The sequence below is a fragment of the Falco peregrinus genome, chromosome 10 (genome assembly GCF_023634155.1).
Source record: "Falco peregrinus isolate bFalPer1 chromosome 10, bFalPer1.pri, whole genome shotgun sequence".
NCBI classification, from domain to species: Eukaryota; Metazoa; Chordata; class Aves; order Falconiformes; family Falconidae; genus Falco; species Falco peregrinus.
The window spans coordinates 17,838,439-17,864,392 of NC_073730.1; the positions used below are offsets into that span (position 1 = coordinate 17,838,439).

A 25,954-nucleotide genomic window follows, 5' to 3' on the forward strand; every position below is an offset into this window, starting at 1 on the left:
GCGACCCGTAGCGAGCGCCTGCGGGCCCCGCCCACCGCTGCCGTTATATAAGCGGGAACGACGCGCCGCCGCCTGAGTGTATACTGGCGCTGCGGCAGGAGGGCGGCAAGATGGCGTCCACGAGCCGGTACGGGAGGCCGGCCTGGGCGCTCGGAGGGGCCCGTGCGGAGGAGGGCCGCGAGGGGGGAGGCGGGAGGGTCTCCGCCATCTCTTCCTGTCCGGGGCGCAGGAGAGAAAATGGCCGCGTTGTCTCTGCCGCCGCCACCCGGGGAGGGACCGGCGGCCGTCGCCGACCTTGCCCGGCCCCGCTGTCCTCGGCTTGGTTGGCGGCGGCGCCGGCCCTTCTCGGGTTTCGCGTCTCTCAGGGCCGCGCTGTGTGCGGCTCCCGCGGGGGCAGGGGACGGGGGGCGGGCCTCCCTGCGCTTCCCCGTGTGGGCCGGGCCGGGCTCCCCCGGGCCAGCGGCCTCTGAGGGGCGGCCGGAGGTCGGGAGCGCCGCGGCGGCCGAGCTGGGGCGGCGTTCCTGCTCGGTAGCGCTCCGAGAGGAAGCGAGCGCGTTAGGGGATTTCGTGGCCGTTTGTGACTCAATTCCGGGGTCCCTCGTTACCGTGAGCTCGGTATGCCGGCGCTCGTGACCGAGCCCTTTTTCCTGCGGGCCGAGCTCTCACCCCGGCAGCGCCGTCCCTCCGTGCCGCTGCGCGGGGCTGTGGCGGAGGGGGCCGGCGGGCAGCGGGCGCGGTGCGGGGCCGGCGGGCGGGCAGCGGGAGCCTCCCGCCGTATCCCACGGGCGGGCACCGCCTGGGCGCGGAGCCCCCGGTGCCGCTCGGCCGCCGCTCCGAGCCCAGGTGGCAGCTCCCTGGCGTGGCTTCAGGTTATCGGGTCCTGCCAGCAGCTTTTAGGCTTCTAAATCCGTACCAGCCACCGTTCAGTGGCCAAGCGGGTCTCGGGCTCTGAATTTTCCCTGGAGGTGCATCGGGGGTTTCTTTCGAGTCGGGAATGAAGGATGGCTCGTGGAGCGGGCTGTGGAGCGACTCTTACTCCTGCAGAACCTGTCCTAGGATGCAGGGAGTGCTTCCCAGTGTCTTACTGCAACTCGGGAGCTATTTGCTGATACGGACCTTCACACACGTGCCATGCCTTTTCCTTTGCTATAGTTGGCTCAGCATGCTGAAGCTGTAATGTTACAAGGAGTGCAAAATATACGGCCAAGTAAATGGGTCAGAACTGGCATAGGAAAGCTAATTGTTACAATGTTTTGCGAAGGTAAAGTCTGAAACAAAACAATGTTAGCATGCTTTCAGGCCTCTGGGTTTGATTTTATTTTTTTTCTTTTGCTCGGTGTGTCACTAGCCATGTGCGTAATGACAAACATCAGGTGGCTTCACATGCTTTGTCAACAGTTTTGTCTTGTCATATGAAACTACTGGCTGGGAGTAGTGAGAAGGAAAGTAATTTAAAGAGCTTTTATGTAGTATTTTGAACATAATTTGCATCTGAAGATCTTGTGTGTGCATGTTCTTTCTGGAGGCTTTAATAGTAATAGCGATGTTGGTTTTCAACTTTGGTTTCAAGTTTTAGATATTTTTCTGGACAGTCACTGGATTAAAATGTTTGGTGGTGGGGTTTTTTTTTGTTATTTTTTCACTCATCAGAAACACCTAAAAAGTAAAAAATAATATAGGCTGAAATAATGGACTTGTCTGAAAGGGGGAAACTCTGATTAATTACGCTTTCAATGGGATATTTTCTACAACTGAAAGGATTAGAAGGGGTTTTTTTGCATGGTCAGATTGAGGTTGATGGGTGCTCACAACAAATTGTATTTTATCAGCTTTTGTACCTTCTCTGCTTTTTAGCTCAGGCAGAATGGCTTTGTTGAATATATGGACCCCAATTGTAAATACTTATTATTCCAATTTTGAAATTACCAGTTTTAACAGAATTTGCTTGAATTTGGTGTTTGGTTTAAAAACGTTTGGTTGAAAGCAATTAGTTTTTACTGTAATCAGTAGCTAAAAGCTGTTGTGTTAAATAGAACTAATGCTTTATAGGAAGTTTTTTATATCTGCTGTAACTCCTGAAGATGCATGTGGGACGGATGCCTGTTATAAGAAGCAGTTGTCACATAATCCCCTTCACGAGCTGCTTGTATTTTGTGAAGGTCTCACAATTAATGAGTTGCTTAATTTAAAATGAGACTTTTTCTTCAAATACATGAAAATAAAAAAAAAAAGTGGTAGAATCGGCTATTTTCTGATACATAGTGTGTGTACTACTTCCTGAATTAAGGACCTGGTAAGTAACATTGACCTGATTGGAACGAGTGAGAAGGCTCACTTGGAATGAAACAATCACCACAAACTTCTTGGGGATCCTCATTTAGTAACAGACTGTGAATTAGACTGCACTTAATTATGTCTGTTATTTACATTTTTCATGCTGTAATTTGAAGTGGTTTAGGTACAAGATACATCACAAAAAATTGGAATTTAAGATGATCTGAAGTCTTGATTGTCAAATGTATTATTACAGTATTTAAAAGGTGAAGTTCAGTTGTTCAGGGTAATGTTTTATCATTCAGGTCGCTGTAAATTCTGTACTACTACAGTGTTCTTTTCAGCAAGGAACTCCTAGGCTTTTGGATTTGCAGCCTGCTTGGTTAAAAGTAATTAACACTTCTAATTTTTTTTTTTCCTTAGTTTGGATGTACTTCCAAGAGTGACTTGCCCAAATCATCCAGATTCCATTTTAGTAGAGGATTACAGAGCTGGTGATATGATTTGTTCTGAGTGTGGACTAGTAGTGGGTAAGTAGCTATTCGTATTTTTAGGAATTGTATTTAACTAAAATCGTGCATGTAGATTGTTTTCCCACAAAACTGGTGTATGATAACTCTCTTTAAAGATTGAAAATTTAAAATATGTTGCCATATTGAATTAGACTATTGTGCTGTCTAGTCCAGTATTCTGTCTTTAATCATGACTGTTGTTTCAGTCAGGCAAGTATAAGAAATGTAATAAAAGCTCTTTGTCTGCTTACCAAAAAAAAAATAAAAATTAATCCCTCTTTGCCATTAGAGGTTATCTTCTGCCCTAAAGGATTTCTCTTGATATCCTTGCCAGCACCTGTTTTTGTTAATTATTTCTCCTAAGGCTTTTAATATTATCCAAAGTAAATATGCAGTTTTTCCTCTGAATTTTGCTGAGCTCTTTTACTCTATTCATGTGGCAGAACTTCCACAGGCTAAAACATATTTCTAAGTATAAGGGAATATTTGAAATTAAAGGCCTTTTAGGCATTGTCTTTGAGTGGGAGAGAGAACCACGTTGTCATAGAACATGCTGCATATTTATTTTTATGTATCTTTTCTAGGATGAGTATCTTACTATCTTTATTCCTTTTGCCTGGGAAACTTTTCATGCTCATGTTATGATTGTTTAAACCTAACTCAATAAATTATTTTTTTAAACATGCCATGACCAAAAGAAAATCTCTGTTTTGAGGGTACACATTCACGTGATTCATCCAGTGGTGCTAAATATTTCAGATAGTTTTATAATCCTGTCTCCTAGACTGTGGTGATTTTGTTTTGGCTCTTGTCTTGCACCCAAGTAAAAATTTTCATACAGCTGTTAGTGTAAAGCTAAAGCCTTAATAAGTTGCAGCAAAAGCAGTATTAATTTAGCCAGGTGACTAAAATATGTGCATCTTGTTTATGCAAAAAGCAAACTTCTGTATAGCTGTAAAGTAAATGTTAAAGGAAACTGGTACTCAAATATTTTAAAATTATGAAACCATGTAAAAGGCAAGAGGGAGGATTGTTACTTGGTTTGTTAAAAGAAGGGCTTGTTTAAATTGCAAAAAAATCTGGTAAAGATAAGTGAATTGTAATACATTTGCTGGTTAAAAATTCAAATATCTACAGCAATATTTCCAATTGAAATACAGTAATAGGCTTCGAAGTTACTGCTTAAAAGTAGCTTGGTCCATGTTCAGGTCTTTGTGTGGCTACCATAAAAGTTGAACCAAAGCTTAGAAAAGCCCATCTTGATCAGTTCATAACTTTTTAGATATTTCTGGCTTTAGAAGAAGAGGGAAAGGTTTTGCTTAATACATTTCATTTTTTAGAACCTGAGTTTGAGAAGTCTCACTTGGTGTGCCTTCTGTTGCCTACTCACAAGGTGTTCTTGCTTTAGAGATTTACTCTCTGGTCTCTTCTGAATCAACATCATTGGAGATTCCTTTAGTTCACGTTGTCAGCATTTTTGATGAACAAAATCATTAGAATATTTATAAAAACTTTTGCTGAGTTGAATTTTTAAAATATGTTTAAAATGGTCTTAGTCCTTTACAGCCAGCGTTACTGGTAGGGTAAAAAGTCTTTTTTCTTTAAGAGTTCAGTGTTTTTTTAAGTAGGTCTTTCTATGGATTTATCGCTAAAAGGCTTCAACATTTATTTTTGTGTTGATTGTTCTCATTCTGTCTTGCTTTCCTTCAGCAATTTGGTTTACCTGCATGTGTCCAATTCATTAGCTAGGGTATCTAGCAGCTAGTTTGGAAAACTAATTAAATCAGATGAAGATAAATAATTGAAGAGTGCATGACCAAACAGAAATGTGAACGTTCAGCATTTTCTTTTCTAGTCTGGTAAGAAATTTAGAGCAGGAGAAAAACATCCAATTCTTGATGTCTGTTTTCTGGAGACGTGTATGAAGTAGGAGCATTTTAAAGGAGTGAAGACAACATTTTGTTTCCAAATGAGAACACTTCCTACTTTTTTGTTACAGATTCAGTGATACACGTTCCCCTTAGAGTAGTGATTTAATTTCCTGCTTTTACATAGAAAAGTTGTGGATTTGTGTTTTCAAGGTTTATATAGGTCATGATGTGTAGCTGCTGTGAACAGGGCTCAATAAGAATGTGTTTTGAGGTTGGCTGAAAATTAGTAAGACCTTTATCACTGAAGAGGAATAATTAGAATAGTTAAACCCCAAAGACTCAATGTACTCTGTAGCCAGAGAAGTATTAAATGTTTATTTGAAAATACTGTGATTCTGGTGTCTGCAGAGCACTGCTGGTGTACGTGGAACAGAATGGCTAATGCTGAATTTGTGCATTTACTTTACTGTTGTAAAGTACATGGTGATGTGACTTCACTGTTTTTTTAATACAGTTTAAGTGAAATAAGAGTAAAGAGTCTTTGACTAAACTAAGTATTTCCACTTGGTATTTTTTTTGCTTGCTATGGGGAAGTACTAAAGTTTCACATTTGTGGACAGACTGTGAGTTTATTAAATGTAAAACTTTGTCATAGGATAAAATAGCTGGTGCATAGTCTTCTGGGAATATGAGGTGAAATCAATAACTAGTATTATGGCTGAGGTTGCATTTATTATGCATTTTTATGCATTATTATGCCATTATTATGGCTGATAAATGCAACCTCAGCCATAAAGGTCTGTTGCTGAAAGGGTGAAGCAGTAGAAAAGTTGGAGGGAGCAGGAGGTGAGGAGGAGGAGCTCTTCTAACAGTTGAATTCCATGTCTTAAGCAGAGCTGTATATTGGGATTTTGAGAAAGATTTTCAGTCAAAGGGTTTTTGTACTCATAGGGGGTGTTCCGAGTGTCTCAGACTGAAATTTCAAGTTAAATCCAGGATGCTTATTTTTATTTGCACAGCATTTTTTGCTTGTTCTAAGTGAACTGTACTGTTTTGCTGTGCAGTATTAAAACAATTAAATCTTGTAATGTCCAGTATAACTAAGCTGGTGGTTGTTTTATTGCTGCTTCACAATACAGCTTCAGTCTACTAAAAACTCATCTGCCTTTTCACTGTTACCTTTCCTGGATTAGCTTGTGTTCTGTCTTTTCATGGTAACTGTTTCCAACTTGTTAACCTTTCCTCCTGCTAGTTGCCTTTTGCGTGAAAGGCAGTCAGAGACCTAAATTGCAGTTATCCATGGAATCTTGTTATTAATCTGGATTGATGTGCATCTGAAACTTTACAAGTCTGTCCAAGTATATTTGCTGTCATGAATCTTGTGTTTTATTATACATACTTTTCTCAAATCATTCTAGGATATATGGTACAGTAATTGTTCATGTGCTGCCTTGAGAATTCACTAAGAGAGGTTTTTGGGGTTTGGAGAAGTAGTTAGTTCTGTGTTCATTTAAAATGTTGACCATATCTCATTCTTCAGACAGACTTGGCAGGGGAGAAGCATTTTGTTCAAGAACACAAGGCTAGTAAATCCTCTTTCTTGACAGGCAAATATTTTGCTTACTACCTTTTAGGCAGTAAAAAAGGCTGGAAGTCAGCTGATATGCCAGAAGAGGCTGAAGAAAGCAGAATCGAAGTGGAATACAAAGCACTGAATTTTCTTGATGTAGCAAGGCGGTGAGCTGAATTTCAGAGGGGGCTAAGAATGAGTCTAGTGGCATGTGTGGCTGTGTAGTGTCTCGGCGAGATAGGAATGCCTTTCTGACCTAAGACTTCCCTTAAACTATTCTATAGTTTCATTAAATGTTGTCTTTGTGTGCAGGAGTTGAAGCAGTGAGAGGTTTATTTTCAGCATGTAGTAAGTGACTTTAACTGTTTAGTCCTGTCTGCTTCAGTAGGCAGGTAATATGGCTTAGAGAACAGTGTTCTTGTATGGAGTCTTTTTGGATAGCTTTCTTAAAAAAAACAGAAGTCTGTCTTCAGCTGGTGAGACTTCTTGGACGTATATCAACCTGCTTAAAGCTTTGAATCAGATTGACCTATATTCAGATGTTGATTCTGTGTTCTACGTATTCTATGAAGAGTGTTCAGTTAAAGAATTTTGAGGGAAGTGGTTCAATAGCTTATGATCGGCAGTAAGGCTGTTGCAAAGTTCTGTCAGAATATTTGGTTGGCTGATTGTCATGGGTTAACCCTGGCCGGCAGCCAAGCACCACACAGCCTCTTGCTCACTCCCCGCCACCCACAGGGATAGGAAGGAGGATTGGAAAGGAATGTAAAACTCAAGGTTTGAGATAACAACAGTTTAATAGGTAAAGCAAAAGCCATGCACACAAGCAAAGCAAAGAATTCATTCACCACTTCCCGTGGGCAGGCAGGTGCTCGGCCATCCCCAGGACAGCAGGGCTCCATCACGCGTAACGGTTACTCAGGAAGACAAATGCCGTAATGCCAAATGCCCCTTCCTTCTTTTTTTCCCCCCACTTTATATATTCAGCATGATGTCATATGGTATGGAATACCTCTTTGGCTAGCTTGGGTCAGCTGTCCCCTCCCAGCTTCCCGTGCCCCTCCAGCCCTCTGGCTGGCAGGGCCAGAGAAAGGAAAAGTCCTTGATTTAGTATAAACATTACCCAGGAACAACTGAAAACATCTGTCCTATCAACATTGTTCTCACATCATAGCCAAAATACAGCACTGTACTAATTACTAAGAAGAAAATTAACTCTATTCCAGCTGAAACCAGGACACTAATGCTTCTGAAAAGGTTGTGATCTAAATGATGCATCTTAAATTCAGGTATGGTCTGTGAAGGATAGATAAGATTTAACTGTGCCGCAGATATTTTTTTCTTCTATGATATAGCACATGAGTAGGAAGGGGTTTCACAATTGCCTCTCTGGCTAGTCCGTTGTTCAGGATGTCTGTTATTAGGGATAAGGTTGATTGCATTTATACATAGATGGTGATTTTTATGAAAACGGAAGAAAATTTTCTGGGTTTTGTTTGTTTTTAAAAAGCAGTTGGTAGTATCCTTTAAGTGGAGAAGGTGCTTAAGTATTTCTGACTCCAGTAGGGGGCAGTTACATCTATTCTAGTATCTTTACACCTCCAAATGGTGAAAAATCTTTTTTCTTTGGGGTGTGTGTTCCTGGTTAAGTATTTTTGAGTGTATTATCAACATTTAAAAAAGAAATGTGAAATCTCGATGTAAAATATTACTGAAATAGGAAAAAATCGTTAGGTATGGAAGCGTATTAGCACCTTTTATCTGGTTACTGTACTTGGGTGTCCAGAGCACTGAAAAGTATCTGGCAAAAGTTAGTCCCTGCATGTAAAACTCTTTGCATCCACAGGAAAGCTAATAATGAAGGATGCTGGTAGCTAAAGTAGTAGTTGACTTTTTTGCATGAGCATTCATGGATGCTTGATTTACACAGGGAATTTGTAATATTAAGAAAGTCATTTGCTAGCCTTCTTGAGTCAGCATTTCAAATAGTCTGTGTTAAGTCTAACCCATTTCAACTTTAAAGACAAGGGTGATGGTTCTTGTTGTTAGAGCAAGAACGCTTGTCACAGTGGAAACCTAGGCTTTGGATGTCAAAAGTTGGCATCTTTTGTCAGGCTCTGCGATAAGTACTGCTCCTAGCATGAAATCGCCTGGAGGATGGAGGAGACTCTCTAGTGGGTTCTGAGCTGGGAACCGAAGGTGTTTGAGGGCTGCTGTGAAGAATGCTTCTGTTAGTTGAAGTGCTAATTTGTCTAGTGGAGTATCAGTAACATTTTGAATCATCCAATTTGGGGTATGTTTTTTGTAAATTTTTTACTTCAGTGTCAAGTTGGCAGAGTGATTTAGGGCAGATAAGGGCTATAAATAATCTGAACAACCCTGATGGATGCAAGAGTCAAAAGCCTCTTATTTTTGTGATATAGTGTAGATCAGGCACAACGTTTTTCATTGAGATTCTATAGTTTGGAGCATCCTTCACAAGTACTTGAGCTGTTTGTCTTTCAAAGACCACAAGTCCTGGAAAGGTGTAACTTCAACTGACCAGACTTGTCCACTGGATTGTTTAAACATGTCTACTCATTTGCTTCCTCTATTACAATAAGTTGATGGCTTAGGAAGCCTGGAAGTCCTTTTGCATTTGTCATCGTTTTGATATGTAGGAGCTGCTAAGCCTTTGCTCTTGTAACAGTGGTTTACCTGCAGTACTAAGTTGTCTGTTTAAATCCATAATTGCCCGTTGCTACTAGTATGATGTTGTTGATGTCTGGAAACTAGTCAAAAGTCTTCTGTGTCTTTTTTTGTCAGTGTTTTTTTTGTGTGTGTTACTTGGTTTTGTTTAGCATCTCAAAGCCTGTTCTAGTTCTGTTTATTTCAGCTGAGTCTTGTGAATAGGCTGGTGTTGCTGTTGGTGATGATACATTTGTCATGGTGACAATGTATTGAAAACAAGATAACTTTTTGCCAAAAAAGTTGCTATTTTACAAAAGGCTGGAAATCTTGGAGAAAAAGCTATCTCAGTAAAATTGTGGGCATGGGTGTTCCCTGCCCGCCCCCCCCCCCCCCCCCCCCGGGAGTTTATTCTTTGGTAACATCTAATACATCTGGTCTTAAACAGAAGTTCTACAACTGAAAACAAAAAAAGTTCAGTTTATATTTTGGAAGCTATAAAGTTGAGTACTACTGTATGGGGCAGTGTGTAAGCTAATAAATAGAATGTGGAAGAGTAGATATCTGGAGTACTGTGTCTAACTCTGGGCTCCTCAGTACCAGATAGAGACTTGCTGGAGCAAGTCCAGCAGAAGGTTGGGAAAGCGATGGAGGGACTGGAGCATCTTCTGTATGAGGAGAGGCCGAGAGCTGGCACTGTTCGCCTGGAAAAGAGAACGCTTAGTTGAGCTTGGCTCTGTGCAGTTACGTGTCTTTGTCATCCTCTTCAGCTTGTAGTCTGCTACCTAGGTTTTCCATTGTAGTTTGTCTCAGCACCTCGTTACTATAGTTAATAAGAAGTTGACTGAAATTAATTGTAATTCTCTCTACATTTTTTCAATTTGGCACTGTAAAGTGTTTTTAATTAAAAGTCTTAATGTATGTGCTCACTAGATGGCAGCAGATTCCTTAACTAACTGTAAGAATGGACCATTCTGTAGAAACAATTGGTATTTCGGTACAATAAACTTAAATACCATGTTTATGTTACAATTAAAATATTAGTTAATAATATGTAGAACTTGATGCAATGTTCAGCTAACATTAGAGCTTCTCTGAAAAAGACTTAATGTACCTTCTCAAAACTGCTTCAAGACTGGATATGGAAGAGAACATTACTTGATGCTTGAATTTCATCCTATTTCTTGTTTTGATTAAACTTCTTCAATTTGCAGCTATATTGTCTTCATATAACAGATAATACCAAATGCAGAAAGAGAACGAAATATGTGTGTATTATGTGTTACTGCAAGCGGAGTGCAACATTTAAATAGCTGGTATTATTTCTCTGTAATGTAATTGCAAAATCGGGGCTTGTTGAATGAAAATATATTCCTTTGAAAAATCACCTTTTTTTTTTTTAGGGAGGGAATAAACTTATAATTTGATATGTAGATATTTTAAGCCATTACTCTTCCATTTCTGTAGCTCATGCTCTTTGCATTTGGCAGTTGTGAAGAAAACTAACCTTGGTCTGAGGTTTTCCGTTCTGAATAACAGTTCTGCATTTTACTAAATGAGCTTTTCAGATGGTGGGTAACTGAGTCAGTGAAGTTTGCAGTGTGGATTTCTACTACAGCCTGTGTGTTAGTCTATTAGACTTTTATTTTAAAGAGTAACTGAGTACTGGAAGAGTTTATGAAATGCAATGGGGCAATGGAGGAAAAACTTGTATGTTCAGAAAGGTGCTTCAGGATATCAATCTGGATATGGGTTCCATAAATATTGGGTCCTGTAAACTGCGTTTTTTTTTTTTTGGTATGTGCTTCAGAGGAGGAAGCTGAGGAGACGAACTCGTGTGCTTGATGAAGGTTAAATAAAGGAGTGTCTAATGTAACCTTTCTAGTGAAGCTTATTTTTGTTCAAAAGAACTGCATCAAAAGGAAGTAGTGAAGGGATTATGCAGCCACTCCCATACTTATCGGAGCTCGATACTGTTGCCAAAACCAATATAATAATGATGTGAGAAAGCAGAGACTATTTTATAAGGTACTTATTGGGAACTTTTTTGACTCTGATGTTTGACTGTCAGACCCATTTTCCCGGTGCTTCCATTGTGTATGACCCAGCGAATTCAGTTTAGGACTTGGAATGTTAACTCGGGACCAGTTTTCAAGGCTGATTCCTTACACTGCTTTTTGTAAGACAGGGTTTAGTATTTTAAGGTTTTCTTTCAGTTACTTAGGGTGGGGCTTAATTGCATCTATCATAACATCACAGTTCCAACTTTTTTTTTGTGTTTTGAAGAGTTAAAAATAATAAATGCCACGGGTTTTTTTGGTATCAGATGGGATAATTAGCTGCTTGTAGTTGAGTATATTTTCCATTTATGGAAACCTTTTGGCCTATTCCATTTTAGTTAATAGTTGTAGCTTGTGTCGCGGTTTTATAGAAGCCTTTTGAAGGAGGGATGCACTTCCTAGGACCTGTTACATTAGACACTGAGTATACAGAAAAACTTCTGCATTAGCAGATCTCCTGGCAAAGTAAAGATATTTGCATACTGCATCTTAATTACACAAATGCTTTATATTCAGTGATTTGTTCTACTTAATCTTTTCTCACTCTGAAATAGTAGTCTCAATCCTCTGTTTGTAAGACGTTTGCCAAAGCAGGCAGTGATATAACGCTTTTTTGTTAGAGCAGGAATGGTTCATAACTCACAAGAGGCAGATCCCCGAGTGAGTCATTTAGGTCATTCCCACTTGTGTGGAAAAATATTACATCATTGCCCTGTACTCAGTGTTCTATTTATACCATGCCAGAATTTTAAGTACATTTTGCTTTTTTTAGATGCTGTAAACAGTATTGGGGGGGTTGTCTTCAAGTAAAGTTACTGCTAGGCCATAGAAGGAGCATTACTGAATCAAATATTTACAGAGACTCCAGGAGCTAGAGGAGCACCACTCTGCTAATTCAAACTTGCAAGGAGGGGAGACCATTGTAGCAGAAAGCATGGATCTGTGCTGCCTTTTACTCTGCTGCTGTATTCTTAACCTTCTAGGTTTTGATAATTTTTGTTCCACCCCCTCCTGGTTTTCATCAGAGCAGTAAATAAAGGTGGAGCATAGCTGTGAGCATGTCAGCAAATACTGATGAGAACACCTCTAACCTAAATTTTTTCTTGTTAGTTGTGGTGACGACTTACGGTTTATTGGCTGCTTTCAATTTCAAGCATATTCTGTGTTAAAAATAAAAGTTCCTTCATTCAGAATAATTCCACTCCAGAATAGATACCCCCCCACCAAGTAATTGTGCAGTTGCACCATCTGTCCATTGCTCCTGTATTTTCTTCAGCTTCATATCTTGTATTACCATTGTTTGCAGAGTGTTTTTTTTCTGTCTGCTTATGTTTTCACCATGTGAAATCACTCTTTGTGGTTTCATACTAAGACTTCCATACTGGAAATTTTTCATGTAGTCAGTGGTACGTATTTTTTGCAGACACTTCTTTCACAACACGCTTAAAACACTGATAAATGTAGCAAATTTTTCTGCAAGTTTAGCAAAGCAGGGTGACAATTATATTGCAGTTTCTTCAGATACCCTGCACAGAGCTGTAATCTGCTTTACTGCAAAAACTAAGAAAAATGTACTTCTTGTACATGTATTAAAAAATATTCCTGTAGTGTTGTTCTGGAAACAACACCTTTGAGATGAAGCTTTTACCAGACCTGTGCATAGAATGAACTGCGCCGCCAGTGGTGGCGGGATGTGTGGGGTGTTTGGTTTTTTTTTGTTAAGACTGTATTGTTGTGATGACTTGCAGGGCTTTTACCTGCATCAGAATGTTGGTTAGAGTTATTTCTTAATCTGAAAAGTTGGTTTAGATAAATGTGAGATGAATGGAGGACTGCAAGTAAAGTTATTTTGTTCAGAGAATTTGGATTTAGTGCTTTTTCTGCTTACTCTGAATCTTTATTTAAACTCTTCCAGGTATAACAGAGTAGACTGAGTTTAAGAAGAAATAGTTGTGTGTATATATTGCACGTTGATACTGTCAAGCATTGTAAGTGGAGTTGCACAGGGTCAGTTCTCCCTTTGAGAACAAGAATTGAGCTGCAAAATGTCATTATTAGTGGGTTAGAAGGTGGCTGTCATGGTTTAACCCCAGCTGGCAACTAAGGTACCACACAGCTGTTCGCTCGCTTCCCTCTGCCCCAGTGGGATGGGGAGCAGAATCGGGGGGGGGGGAAGGTAAAACTTGAGGGTTCAGATAAGAACAACTTAATAATTGAAATAAAATAACACGATGATGGTAATAACAATAAGGAGAGGGAAGGGGAGAGGAAGAAAATCCAGAGGGAAAGGGAAAAAAACAACCCAAAAGTGATGTACAGTGTGGTTGCTCATCAGTCACTGGCTGACACCCAGCCAGTCCCCCAGCAGCAACTGGCAGGCCCCGGCCAACTCCCCCCAGTTTATATACTGAGAGTGACGTTCTGTGGTATGGAATATCCCTTTGGCTAGTTTGGATCAGCTGTCCTGGCTGTGTCCCCTCCCAATTTCTTGTGCCCCTATAGCCTTGCTGGCAGGGCCTGAGAAATTTAAAAGTCCTTGACTTAGCTGTTGCTAGGTAATGTTTCTACTAAAACCGTCAGTGTGTTGTCAGCTTTGTTCTTGCACCAAATCTAATACACAGTATTGCACCAGCTACTAAAAAGAAAATTAACTGTATCTCAGCTGAAACCAGGACAGTGGTGTATTTCAGAGTACCAAGGACCTGGAGCTTGTGCACAGAAGTGATTTACTACAGCTTAATGAGATTGTGCATGATAGATAATGCACATGTGCACTTTGGACACATGGCAGATGTGAGAGAACTTGTTAAGTTACAATAACTTGCTCATTTGTCTAAGCCCTGAGAACATCTGTAGGCAGCTGTGACCTCAAGCTTGAAATAAAGGTCTTGATGTCTTGTGTGTGTTGAAGACCCCATGATGCTTTAAGGATAACTGTAACTTTTTGCATTCTGGATGCATTTCTTCAGTTATTTATGTTTTCTGTGCAGCTCTAGTTGCAGGTTTTTTCCCCATTGCCTTCAACTTAATGTGTAAATACCAAGTTTTGGTCCATTGTCTTGCAAGTTACTGTTCTGTTGGGAATGCCAGGAGACTGCCATCTTAAAAGGGAGAGCTCAGGTTGTGTAACCTAATGTTTCATGAAATATTTCAAAATGTTACGTTAACGCAGACTGTTGCTTTCTGTGAACTCAGGTGACCGGGTCATAGACGTAGGGTCAGAGTGGAGAACTTTCAGCAATGACAAAGCAACAAAAGATCCGTCTCGAGTTGGGGATACCCAGAATCCTTTGTTGAGCGACGGTGACTTGAGTACAATGATTGGCAAGGTAATGCTTAAAATACTTAATTTTAATAAGTGTGAGTGGTTTTGTCACGTACGTGTTTGTATGTCCATAGGTAAACTATCTAGAGAATGTGTTTACAGAGGAATTTTGTTTAAACTGAACTCTTAGGTTTCAGTGGTGTGTAACATGTGGCTCTTTCCTGGGGGTAGCAGGAAAGGGCTGACCTCTTCAACAAAAGAAAAGTTTGCAGTGTTGTGGTGTTATTTGCCATTCTTTGGTAAGCGGCTATAAATAGAAAAGCTGGTGTTGCAATCTTTTAAAGACATGCTTTGGCAAACAAAACGTGTGCGTTTAAGATGATTCTGAAATAACAGATACTTAGTTTTGAGGTCTCACTAGCTAGTAGTGCCTAACTTGAATTACCATTTTTTTTTTTGGTAATAAAATCTGCATCAGATTTATATTGGAGACCTGGAGATCGACATGCGTGGTGTACATACTCTTCCTGTTAATGTTGAAGCACTAAATGTAGAATTCTTTCATGGTGAGAGTGCTCCAGAAGGAAGTATTCAATGTATATTTAAGTTGAAATTTAGTGGTACAGCCATATCTTGCTGTTTCCCATGAAGATTAATTTGCACCAAGATTAATGGTGCAAATGCACTCCCTTTAGTTAAGTAGTGACCCAGGTAAGTTTTCATTGTACTTTGTGTTACATTTTTTTACTGCCAGACCCAAATTGATTTTTGTGGACTTTTTGAATGTTTCATGAGAGGTGGTCCAGTTGCTGCTAAGTAACAATTAAAAATGTAATGCTGCTTTGTGTGTTGTACATGTGCACCAGGATTTCTCAGAAGTTTTTGTTCCGGTGATGTGGCTAGGATGAAGAGGTAGACATACCAAAATATGTATGGATACGTATAGGGGAGTGTGCACCATACTTCTCAACCAAGAATTCTTCAAAGAGATGAAGTCAACTAGTGAGTACTGATATGGACAGATAATCTTTCACCATTGGTGAAAAAGAACCTTTCTGTGCAAAGTATTGTCCAAGTAGATGCTTGTGTTTTGGACAACACCAAGCACTGCTGCCCCCTACATTTTTAGGGTGCATTATGGTGGCTTCTGGGCTCTGTTTAGGCAAACAAATCTCTGCACTGCTTCATTAAAAAACCAGGCGTGGCTAAGTAGCTCTGTGAAGTGGTGCTGTAGAAGTCACTGGAGTTCTAATGTCACTTGTATAGGTCCAGAAAGGTTGTAGTTCTCAGGGCTTGGATTTCTGTCACTGATTTGGTCAGATATGATAGAGATCAGAAATAGACCTTTACAGACAGCTAAATGGACTTTTTGCTCCAGGTTTACACTGTTGTCTCATTTTGGGACTGTGTAAATACAGGGTTTGTTTCTGGGAGCTCAGTTTGATTCAGTAGGTAGAATGACCTTCTGAGGTCTTTTAGAACCTTCCTGTTGAAAAAGACAAAAGGTATTTCAGCTAAAGATAGAATTTGTATCCAGGTGAGCTGTGGTGTTAACCCTCTTCTCTCTGGAGGTTCAAATCCTCATTTAGAACAAGAGGGATAGCAGCTTCAGTGAGAGAAAGACATAAATGTTGGTGAAAAGTTTGGTTTTCAATGAAATCTAGAATTTTTCAGAGATGCACATTCATTTAATGAAACAGTTTTGCTGTTATCTAGAACATTTCAGAATAGGCATGATCTAACTTGTGTAGCAGAGGGCCATTCAGTGAAGACAAGATGTGGAAACATCACTGTGGTGTGATTTAACCTATGAGACCTGTGAGTAAAAGTCAAGTACTGGAACTGCCAGGATCATGTTGGAGAATGTAGAGGGGTCTGTCTGTCCTACCATGGATATTTTATTTGCATGGGGAGGAATTACAGAAGAGACACCCTATTTTCTACAGTAAATTGGGAATCTCTGACAAGCCAGGATGTGTTCTGAACGAGAGTTCCTGTGTTTGTCTTGCCAGTGAGCAGGGCCTCTGGGCTGTCAGCTCATTGATGTGAACTCTGTATCAGGATCTGCTTTTTTCCTCAGTCATTTGAAAGGGAGAGAATGGCTGATATTGGAAGATGCTGAAGAAATTTCCTATCAGTGCAGAAAGGGCATGAATTTTGCGGCAAAAATAACTAAACCAAGGAAATAGTACATTTCTCAAGCAGTCTTCTAAAGTCCCTGCTGGCAATAGGCTGGGATGAGGATTGACCTAGATATGCACAGTGGCTGAACAGGGGTGAAATTGGTGTAGTAATGAAGAATGTAAGTAGTATCCAACAGGTACAGAATAGCCTTCATGGGTCCCAGAGAATGAAGCAGGGTAAGATTTTATTTTCTGTTAACGACAAGTCTTAGAATGGCCTGGAGTGGACCCCAAATTTGTGTGCCAGAGATTGCTTTAGCCTGTCACATGGGACAAGGAGTAGAAGTATTCCTTTCTGCTTGAGCTGCAGATGATAATAGAATCTTTAAAACAAAAATCCATGCCACACAACACCCCTACTACCAACCACCACACCACACCCCGCCCCCCCCCCGCCCCAAACCACAACCCGTATTGTGGAAAATCCAAAAGAGGACATGGATAATTCTCATGGCACGCCATGTTAGTGATGTATTGTAAACTCCTGGGAACACAGGTAGAAATGGGGTCTGAACTACCTGCCAGTTACAACAGTAATTTCTGGTGACTGGCTGTTGCCTTGAAGTAGTAAAAGAAGGGGGCCAGTTCCGCTTCACAGGATGGCTTTGTCACTCTTTCCTCTTCGAAACCAGGAGGGGCTGCTTTGGGACTCCTTTCTGCTGGGGGTATGTGGTCTGTATCTGCTAGCAGCCAAAGAGTGGCTGCTTTGCCCGTGCAAAGGGATTAGTTCCTAATTGGTTTTAGCATTTAAGGGACCCATCTGTCTGAGACAGCAGCAGCCTGCATTGGAAGAAAGAATAATTTGTCTGTGAAGAGGAGGACGAATAGCATAGCTGGCTGTGGTGGAAGTGGTTTGTGTTCTTCAGGCAGATCTTGAGGATATTGGCACACAACAGTACCTGAAAGTCGATACTGTGCTGCAGTTGATCAGGTGACGGTGTAGATCAGTTGGAGACATGGTGAGTTCTGGCATTAGTTGTGACTTGATTGCCAGAATATTATAGTTATCTCTCAAATTCTTCTGTAAAATCGAAGAAAAATAACTGAACAAACAGCTTCTAGATCTGCCTTGATATAAGGAACGCTTTTATATGAATTTAAAAGAAAACTGAGTTTTGCTACTTACCTTGTGGAAGAAGTTGTCTTTTGTCACACTTTGTAGAATCTATTCCTTTTTGTAGTGACTGCAACTACAAGAGAATTTAGGTTGGTTGAACAAGAAACCCAGTGCAATCTCTTGGTATAACTTCTATCCTTGGATCAGACGCCTCGGAAAGGAAGCTGCCTGTTGTCAGCCTGTGTGGCCTGGATCTAGAAGTGCCGTATTGATAAGCAGTGCCAAGATACCAAGGGCTGGTGCTCGGAAAAGAAGGTTCCATCAGACTATATAATGAACTGGTTGTACTGGGCAAGAAGGCTGCCGGCTCTGGGGGCATTCTTTGGTGCTGTGAATAACCCCAAGTCAATGATGTGAATGATGTTGGTGATCCTTCTGCTTTCTGCTATGGAAGGGGATACACCAGGGTACAAAGCTGTCGGCTGCCAGCACTGCAAGCCTGACCTCCATTGAACCCTTTCAGAGATTACCACAGTTTACTGGACAGCATGTTTTCTCACTCTTGTCTTTTGAGGCTGTTTCCAGGGTGTATCCATGCGGTTTCTGCTCTGTTTGAAAGCCAAACAGGTGGAACTCCTGACTTTGACAAGTACTTTTCTTGCTGAGATGGGAAGGTATGAGTAGATATCTCAGGCCACAACAGTAAAATGCAGAGTTCTTAAAATCTGTTTGATTTCAGTTTAAACTGTGGCTTCTGTGTGGTTTGTTTTTTTTTTTTTTTTTTTCCTGTGAAGGAAAAGGGACTCCAAACATGGTTGTCAAGGGCTGAAGCCAACAAAGCATTGTCCCTCAATTGAAAAGCTCCAGAAGGAAAGTTGATGGTACATTTAAATAGTAAATGCAGGGAGAATTGCTGTGGGTTTTTGGGATGGTTGAGACTGAAGAGTATTTTCCAACCCTTTTATAGTTGTGAGCTGTATATTGGGTATGTCTCTTGGAGAATGCTCATACCGACAGGCTGAAGTCCTTTGGCTAACAGTACTTGCCTATAGCTGCATTGCTAGTTTCCAGTATACATAAGCAAACATTCAAAGGAAAAGGAATCCATAAGTACCAGCAAGAAAGTAAAAAATGAGAGTTTTAGGAGAGCCGCTAAAAAAACCCAAATAAATAAATCTAGGCATTGTAGATGGACCAGGGAAAATACCTGTGGTGAAGGGGAATACTTGATGGGCACAGGACAGAGCAGTTTCCTGGTAAAGAACTTTCTGCTGTGAAGCCTGAATAGACAAGGACTGGGGCCTTGCTGTCGGGGTTGATAGGCCTTTGTTTCTGGTCACTCTTTTGGCATCTGCAAGATCATGAGCATGTGCAGTCCCTGTAAAGTTTGTGCGTGGTGCTGGTCTAGGAGGCCGTGATGCACGCTGCTGTGTTAAAGCATTGCTGGGAGCAAGGGTCTGAGTGATGGCCAGGAAGGAGCCTTTTGCTCTGAGACTTGGGTGTTTTGTATAACTTGGGCCAAGGGAAGTTGTTGGGATGTAATCTATGAAAGGAAGATCTAGTGTTGCAGATGTTTGTAATGCTTTTTGTGGCCTGAGGTTTGTTGTGCTTGATTCTTGCTCTTTGTTTGCTTTTAAACCTTGCTGGGGACCTTTGGATAGTGTTCATTGAGTCAGGGAAGTAGGATTGCCCTTGAAGCAGCTTTCTGCTGTGCTGGTGCCAGGATCGTTTTCTGCGTGGTTCTTTAACTTGTGGGGATGTTTGAGGGAGCAGGAAAAAAAAGCCCAATAATGATCTTGGATTCTAGCATCTGTCATAGAGGGCTTATTCAAGGGGCTACCGAAACTTGTGAGGGAGGGTTCTGTGCTGGAGTCCTCGGTCTCCACAGCAGCATTAAAGTGTGTGTGCCGACAGATACAGGTCTCAACAGCAGAGGTATCCACTGAGCCCATGTGTAGTGGAGTCCTTGGGTGAGGGAAGTGGGACAGTGTAAGAGAATGGTCAAGAGCGAGCGTTAATAGCGTCAGCCAAAGAACATGTATTAAATGCAGATGTGCACCACAAAGGTTACAGAATCATAGGCCGTTGTAAAATATAAGGGCAATTCCTAAGAACACTGTACAGGAAAGAAGAAATGAGTTCTGACTCCCTCTGGGCAGCTGGGAGGAATAAGGAGGTGCTAGGGTGCGGTCTGCCCTTTGTTCGCTGTGTCTTGGCCCCACGTTGTACCCCCTTGGCGTCCTCATAGGTTGCTGACTTCTTGAGAACTCTGTGTGCAAGTGCTGGGTGTGAATAGCCAGGTTAGCAGTCAGCCAGAGATCTAGATCTGCTTTGTGCTTACTGTTCTTGGCAAAACAGAACAGCGGAGCGGTCTGTCTGCAGCAGCCACCGTATCAGCTTGTTTAAATGACCAAATCTGTCTGCAATGAATGTCGGGTGTCCCTGCCCAGCTAAATTGTTTGAAGGTGCCAGAAAGCAATAAATGCTTGCTGATTCAGGGAATCCAGGTTTCTACGCATGATGTGGAATTGTGAAGAAGTATTTTCTGCCTGAGAGAGCTCGTAGCCCCGCACACTGGCAGTAAACATGTAAGTAGGCAATATAAATTACAGATGTTGCTGTTCTGATCTTACAGGCCACATTGTTGTCATCAGCTGTTGCTGGTCTGACATGGCATTTTTTTTAGATGTGTTTCAGATTGATGGCCGATTGAAGACAGTTTAAACCCTTCTAGTTGGGCAAAATTGATGGCATATTTAATAGAAGTATGCAATTTACACTATTGGTTGTAAGGTACAAAAAAAAAAAAAGGCACTTAGGAAGCTTCTTTTGAAGTTACCAGGTTGAGTTGGTGGCTCTTACTTTTCCTAAGACCTCGAGCTTTTCTTTTAAATGGTCTGTGGTTTTCCTGTAAAGGCAGAGTCTATGGATATTTACATTTTGCCACAATTAAGGCTTGCAGGTGCTAGCAGGCACAGTATCAAACGGGTTTTGAGTAGGTCATTGGTTTGGATGTTGTCTTTGCTCATGCCTTCATTTTCCTATTTGAGTTATCATTGTAACAACTGGTCTCCAGTTGACCATAAAATTTTGTTTTTCTGAGGCGCCAGTCTGCCACAGTGCAGATGCAGCCCAGATAACATACGGGTTGCATAAAATCTAATCTTGGACCTCAGCATTGCTGACGGGAGTATTGAGGTGCACACGTTGGCTACGTATTACTCATTCTTTAAACTACTGTGACGCTAGCAAAAAAAAAAAAAAAGCCCTGCGTAATCTGTGGTCCTTGGAAATCAACTCACAATTTGAGACTTGTGTAAAGTATAGAACCTGATGTTTGGAACAATGCTCGATTGTATGATTTACTTCAGTGATGGTTATTTGTGCAACTGAATGCGTCGAATTAAGATGGATAAAGCTGGAAGATGTTTACTCTTGAAATGAGGAGGAAGTTGCCTGTATTTTATTGACAAAATTTTTTTTTTTCTTTTCAGGGCACAGGTGCAGCAAGTTTTGATGAATTTGGGAATTCAAAGTACCAAAATCGCAGAACTATGAGCAGCTCTGATCGGGCAATGATGAATGCTTTTAAAGAAATTACGAACATGGCAGACAGAATCAACCTCCCTAGAAATATAGTTGTAAGTTCATGTCTCCCTTCCTTAAATTGTTCTGGCATTGACTTAGTTAGCATAATATAATGAGCACATGAATTTTTGATATTGCTGCTAATTAAATGGCCTAGAGTTAATTAAATTTAGTCTTCTTGCATTGAAGGATCGAACAAATAATTTATTCAAGCAAGTGTATGAGCAAAAGAGCCTGAAGGGAAGGAGTAATGATGCTATTGCTTCTGCTTGTCTCTACATAGCCTGTAGGCAAGAAGGTGTTCCAAGAACATTTAAAGGTAAGTTTTCAGTGATACAGATTCAATTTTGCTGTGAAGTACAGGTCTAGTTACTGTCACTGTACGAGGTTGGCTTTCTCATTCCTGGACTTTGAGTTGGTTCTTCTCAGCTACAGCTCACCTTTATTGGGGAAGGGTAGGAGGGAGTCTGGACACGTGTTATACTTGTGACGTTAGCAGGCTCTCGGGCTTTTTAGTCTTACTTTGTATATATTATAAATATATAAAATATATTTATAATAAAGCTCTCAAGCTTTTTAGTCTTAATGCAGCAGTTGAAAGTCATTCTGAGTGTTGGTGAAACATAAAAGGTATTGCTTTGATTGGAGGATGGTGGGCAGTGTTGTAACTGAGTTTGAACCAACAATTGTGCAGTAAATATGTGTAACTTTTCCCTGTCAGGGATGCAGCTTTTTTTGGCATTGAGTACCAAATTTCCCTTATTAAGCAAGCTGTCTTAATTATCCCCTTTTGAAAAATGTGCACCGATAAAGTGATTCGGAAGTTTCACTAACGTGCGAAGCTTATTTAGTGATGGTGACCTTCATGATATTGGCCTTTTTTGTGGGTCTTAATCAAGTTTGATTCTCAATATATTATTTTGGGGGAGTAAATGCTGTCAAGGCTAAATTTTTACTCTTTGTTTAGAAATATGTGCGGTGTCCAGGATTTCAAAGAAGGAAATAGGCCGGTGTTTTAAACTTATTTTGAAAGCTCTCGAAACCAGTGTTGATCTGATTACAACTGGAGACTTCATGTCCAGATTCTGTTCCAATCTGGGTCTTCCCAAACAAGTACAAATGGCAGCAACGCATATTGCCCGTAAAGCTGTAGAATTAGATTTGGTTCCTGGGAGAAGCCCTATCTCTGTAGCAGCGGCAGCCATTTACATGGCATCACAAGCTTCTGCAGAAAAAAGAACACAGAAAGGTAAGTCTTAACTTTTTTCTTTTTTTTCCATTTTTTTCCCTTCCCCATGTCTTGCTGCTTGAAAGAGGATTCAATGTTAATGTGAAACTTGGATGAGGTCTGTGCAAAGTAGTGATGAAGTGCTGTTCTCATTGCACACAGCAAGGACCAAACCAGCATCTCCCGCTCCCTAAAATGAAAACTGAGCAATTGGCTATGCTCAGCGTGAACAGAATTTACTTTATTCTGGCACTAGGGGTTGAATTCTTGAATGCAATAGACCAGTGCATTCAAATGAGCCTAATTTTAACTTTACCCGTGCTAGTATTTGCATGTGTACGTCGTGCTGCTCTGAAATGCTCCCAACGCAAACCTGAGGGCAGTGGCAGGCAGTGTTCTGGCTTTAGAGTACACCGAGTGGTTAAACCCTAGCAGCCAGGGAATCGCCTAGATTGGTACATGCTCCCTGATTCTTGCGAGCCCATGGTAAAGACGGAGAGTTCAGGCTGTTCCTGAGCTTTGGAGCAGCATGGCTGTGCCTCCGGGGATCAAGAGACACAGGCCTGTGTGGGGGCAGCGTACGGGGCAGGAAGGGAGCAGAGGCTGCTGGGGTTAGAACTTGGTGTGACAAATGGATCCAACTGCTGGCAGCTGGCTGTGGAAGCTCTGTTGATGTGTCTCGTCCTGTTTAGAAATGTTAAAAATCTAGCAATTTCGTAGTGGAGAGCTGCTTTTAGGTAAAGAATAGCTTTTATCTGTCAGGTTGTGCTGCTTTATTCTGCACTAATCACAGCTTATTCAGCCCCTGGAGCTTTCGTTGTGCTGGCAGTTTCCTGGGCGTGTGAGTGATGTAGAGCCCAAGCAGTACGGCGCCTTCATCCTCACTCGCCTTGGGCTGTTGGATTATGTGTCTTAAGAGGAGTGATCGTTGAAACAAAATTCAGCTGCCTGCCGTAGATAGAGACATGCCTCCATGCTCCTTCGGTGTCCTCGGACAATGCTGAAGGCTTTCACAGTTCAAGGTTTAAATCCAAACTTGGTTAAATCTTGAATAAATTTAGAGTTTCTGTGCATCTCAAACAAGTGTTTTCTCAGCTCGTTAAACGGTGCTCTGTGCTGCCGGCTTACTTCTCTGTACATTGTAAGGTAAATGCATTTCACGTTTAGCTGAAGTTACTGCTTTTTGTCTATGCCTAAGATTTTTGCTGTTTCTGCTTGTATTTAAGTTAAATGCAAAAATGAAGATCCTGATCTTGATGATAATTTATTAGAATATTGCTGGGCACATGTAGACTTTGGACTAGATGCTTCTGATGACTTCTGCAGTCTTGATCCTCGGTCAACTTGAAAATATTACTTCAAGATTAATAGCAGAAGTTTAATTACGGCACATGAGAAGGCAGACTTATATATGCAAAATATTAGTCACTGTCGTTAAAACCATTTTTACCAGCCTTTCCGGAGAGTTAGGATTTAAGCTAAGTGTGTAGCACTGCTCGAGAATTTATGCTTGCTGGTTTCTTCATTGCGAATGTCAAAAGTAAAAACTAATCACTTCTCTGCTTTTTATCTTAGAAATTGGTGATATTGCTGGTGTGGCTGATGTTACGATTAGACAATCGTACAGGCTGATCTATCCTCGAGCTCCAGATCTCTTCCCAGCAGACTTCAAGTTTGATACCCCCGTAGACAAGCTACCACAGCTGTGAAATTGCAGAGTGTTACTTTTAATTTTTCATTAAAAAAAACCCAACAAAACCAAACCCAACAACAAACTTTTGATTTTTGCCTATAATAAAGGATGTACAAAGTGTTAATATTGAGTCTTCATGTTGTGGAACTGGAGGATATGGAGATGGAGCATAACTGCTGGAAGACAGCACACATTCCAAGGGTAAAAAAGTTCAGTTTGGCATTTTGTATGTATATATTAGTGGAAGTAAGTATTTAATGATTGTTGCAACAAACTTAATTTCATATTGTTGTACTTATGTAGATTTCTTTTGTAGGGATCTCGTAAGATGTATTTTGGAAAATTTAAAATATTATGTAATTCCCAAATAAACTGTTTTCCAAAAACACTTACCATCTTGTGAATATGACTGCAATTTGACAGGCACATACTGTTCCGCATGCTGAGAGCGGGAATGCAGTCCACAGAACGGTAGGGTTAGCTTCCTGCTTACGGACTTGGTCACAAGGCTGCTTAAACGCTCGCTTTCTTGACAGTGTTTAATCTCTAGTGTGGCTTTTGCTTTTGTAGTTAGCTGTGGTGTGGGTGATGTAACCCAGAACGCAAGCAGTTGCTGAAAAGCACTTTGAATATTTGCACAACTGCTGCTGAAGATTTCCAAATTTGTTGTAAAAGGATTAGTCACATCCTTGGCATGGTCTCCCCGATTCTCACTGATGTGTCTCTGCTTTGCTTCTGTGAATTTGACATAATGACAAAGCAGCTGAAGGGAAACATAAGGGCTCTTCCTTCAGTTGCATTCCTGACAGTATTGTGGTGCTTGGTACTGTACAAAGAAAGGTAAAAGCTAGTTCTAGTTAAGTTTCTGTTAAATGTTTTGACCCGTCAGCCTACCCTGCGGTCTGGCTGGGCAGCGGTTAAGCTTTTGGCGCAGTTGCCTCCAAAGTGAGCGCGTGTTTGAAATTACGCACCAGGTGCCGAGGAGTAAAGGCAGAAGTTATTCAGCCCTCCCCAAACTAACAGCTTGAAAAACTAGTTGCCTCCTGACAGTGTCTCTTTGTGTGCAAAGCCACAAATGTACTTGACTGGGAGGCTTCTGGTTCCCAAGTTAATTTTGTATCACAGGTGCAAATTCATTTTAATTACCGAAATGGAACAGCTGAGGGGTCAGCTTGCTGTGCATCTGGTCCTGAGCCATCCGGAGGGATGGTGCGTGTCCAGTGCCAATAGCACTAATTGTCAATAGCCCCCAGTGTTTCCTTGCTGGTTTAGTTTTAATCCTCTTCTGCCAGGCAGGACTATGGAAAAGCAGCAGCTCAACATTTTTTTTTTTTTTTTTTTTCTTTAAACAAATACCAAAGGCTGAACAGTTCTGTTACACCACTGAAGCTGTTGGTTGCAGTCCTGAGCAATTCTGGTGCAGATGTTAAAGGTGGTGTTCTTGGCAATTTGGAGGGATTGTATTCCAGTGCATGTCCTTACGTTTTGTTGCAACATTGCCCGTTACCTGGGCTGTCCCTGTCTTGCTCTGAGCTGCTCTGTGGGAGAAGGTGTGATGCTTGGAGTAGGCGGGGCCTGATCTCTAATGTACCCTTACAGTTGGGAAAGGCAAAGGTGAAAGCGATTTTACCGTGGGTGTACTTCCCGGCATAGATGGGTATGTTAGATCTACCACACGCAGGTTAGCAATGGCCGAAGCTCGGGTTTGGCAATCATGCTTGTATTTGAAATGCTTTCAGGCCTTACGTGCGAGTACTTGATGTTGTTAAATACAGCACGAGCTGTCTGGATGGAAATTTAAATACATCTGCGCAGAGCTCTGGTGCGCAGCAGAGGGAGGCAGGGACACTGTCCTGGCCTGACCCTGCCTCTTCCTGCTATTCCGCGAGCAGCTCCTGAGCAGTTCTGTACCTCCCTCGGCGCGGGGAGGGCAGTAACTGTGCAGCCCAGGGGCAGAACGAGGAGTATGCGTGAAGGGGCTGTATT

At 41.4% G+C, this 25,954-nt stretch overlaps 1 protein-coding gene across 1 annotated transcript; it reads left to right on the forward strand.

Moving 5' to 3' along the window:
- GTF2B (general transcription factor IIB) lies at positions 1 to 24,356 on the forward strand. The gene is made up of 7 exons (XM_055815104.1): positions 1 to 127; positions 2,698 to 2,804; positions 14,150 to 14,283; positions 20,954 to 21,100; positions 21,237 to 21,366; positions 22,015 to 22,296; positions 23,851 to 24,356. Exons 1-7 carry the CDS (start codon positions 111 to 113, stop codon positions 23,982 to 23,984), a joined length of 951 nt encoding a protein of 316 aa, XP_055671079.1. The 5' UTR covers positions 1 to 110; the 3' UTR covers positions 23,985 to 24,356.
- Positions 24,357 to 25,954: the final 1,598 nt, after the last annotated feature.

Bases quoted from the DNA above. Each gene is read 5' to 3' on its own strand.
- GTF2B (XM_055815104.1), top strand. The intron at 14,284-20,953 runs GTAATGCTTAAA...TTTTCTTTTCAG, and splicing joins TGAGTACAATGATTGGCAAG to GGCACAGGTGCAGCAAGTTT. The intron at 21,101-21,236 runs GTAAGTTCATGT...CTTGCATTGAAG, and splicing joins ACCTCCCTAGAAATATAGTT to GATCGAACAAATAATTTATT.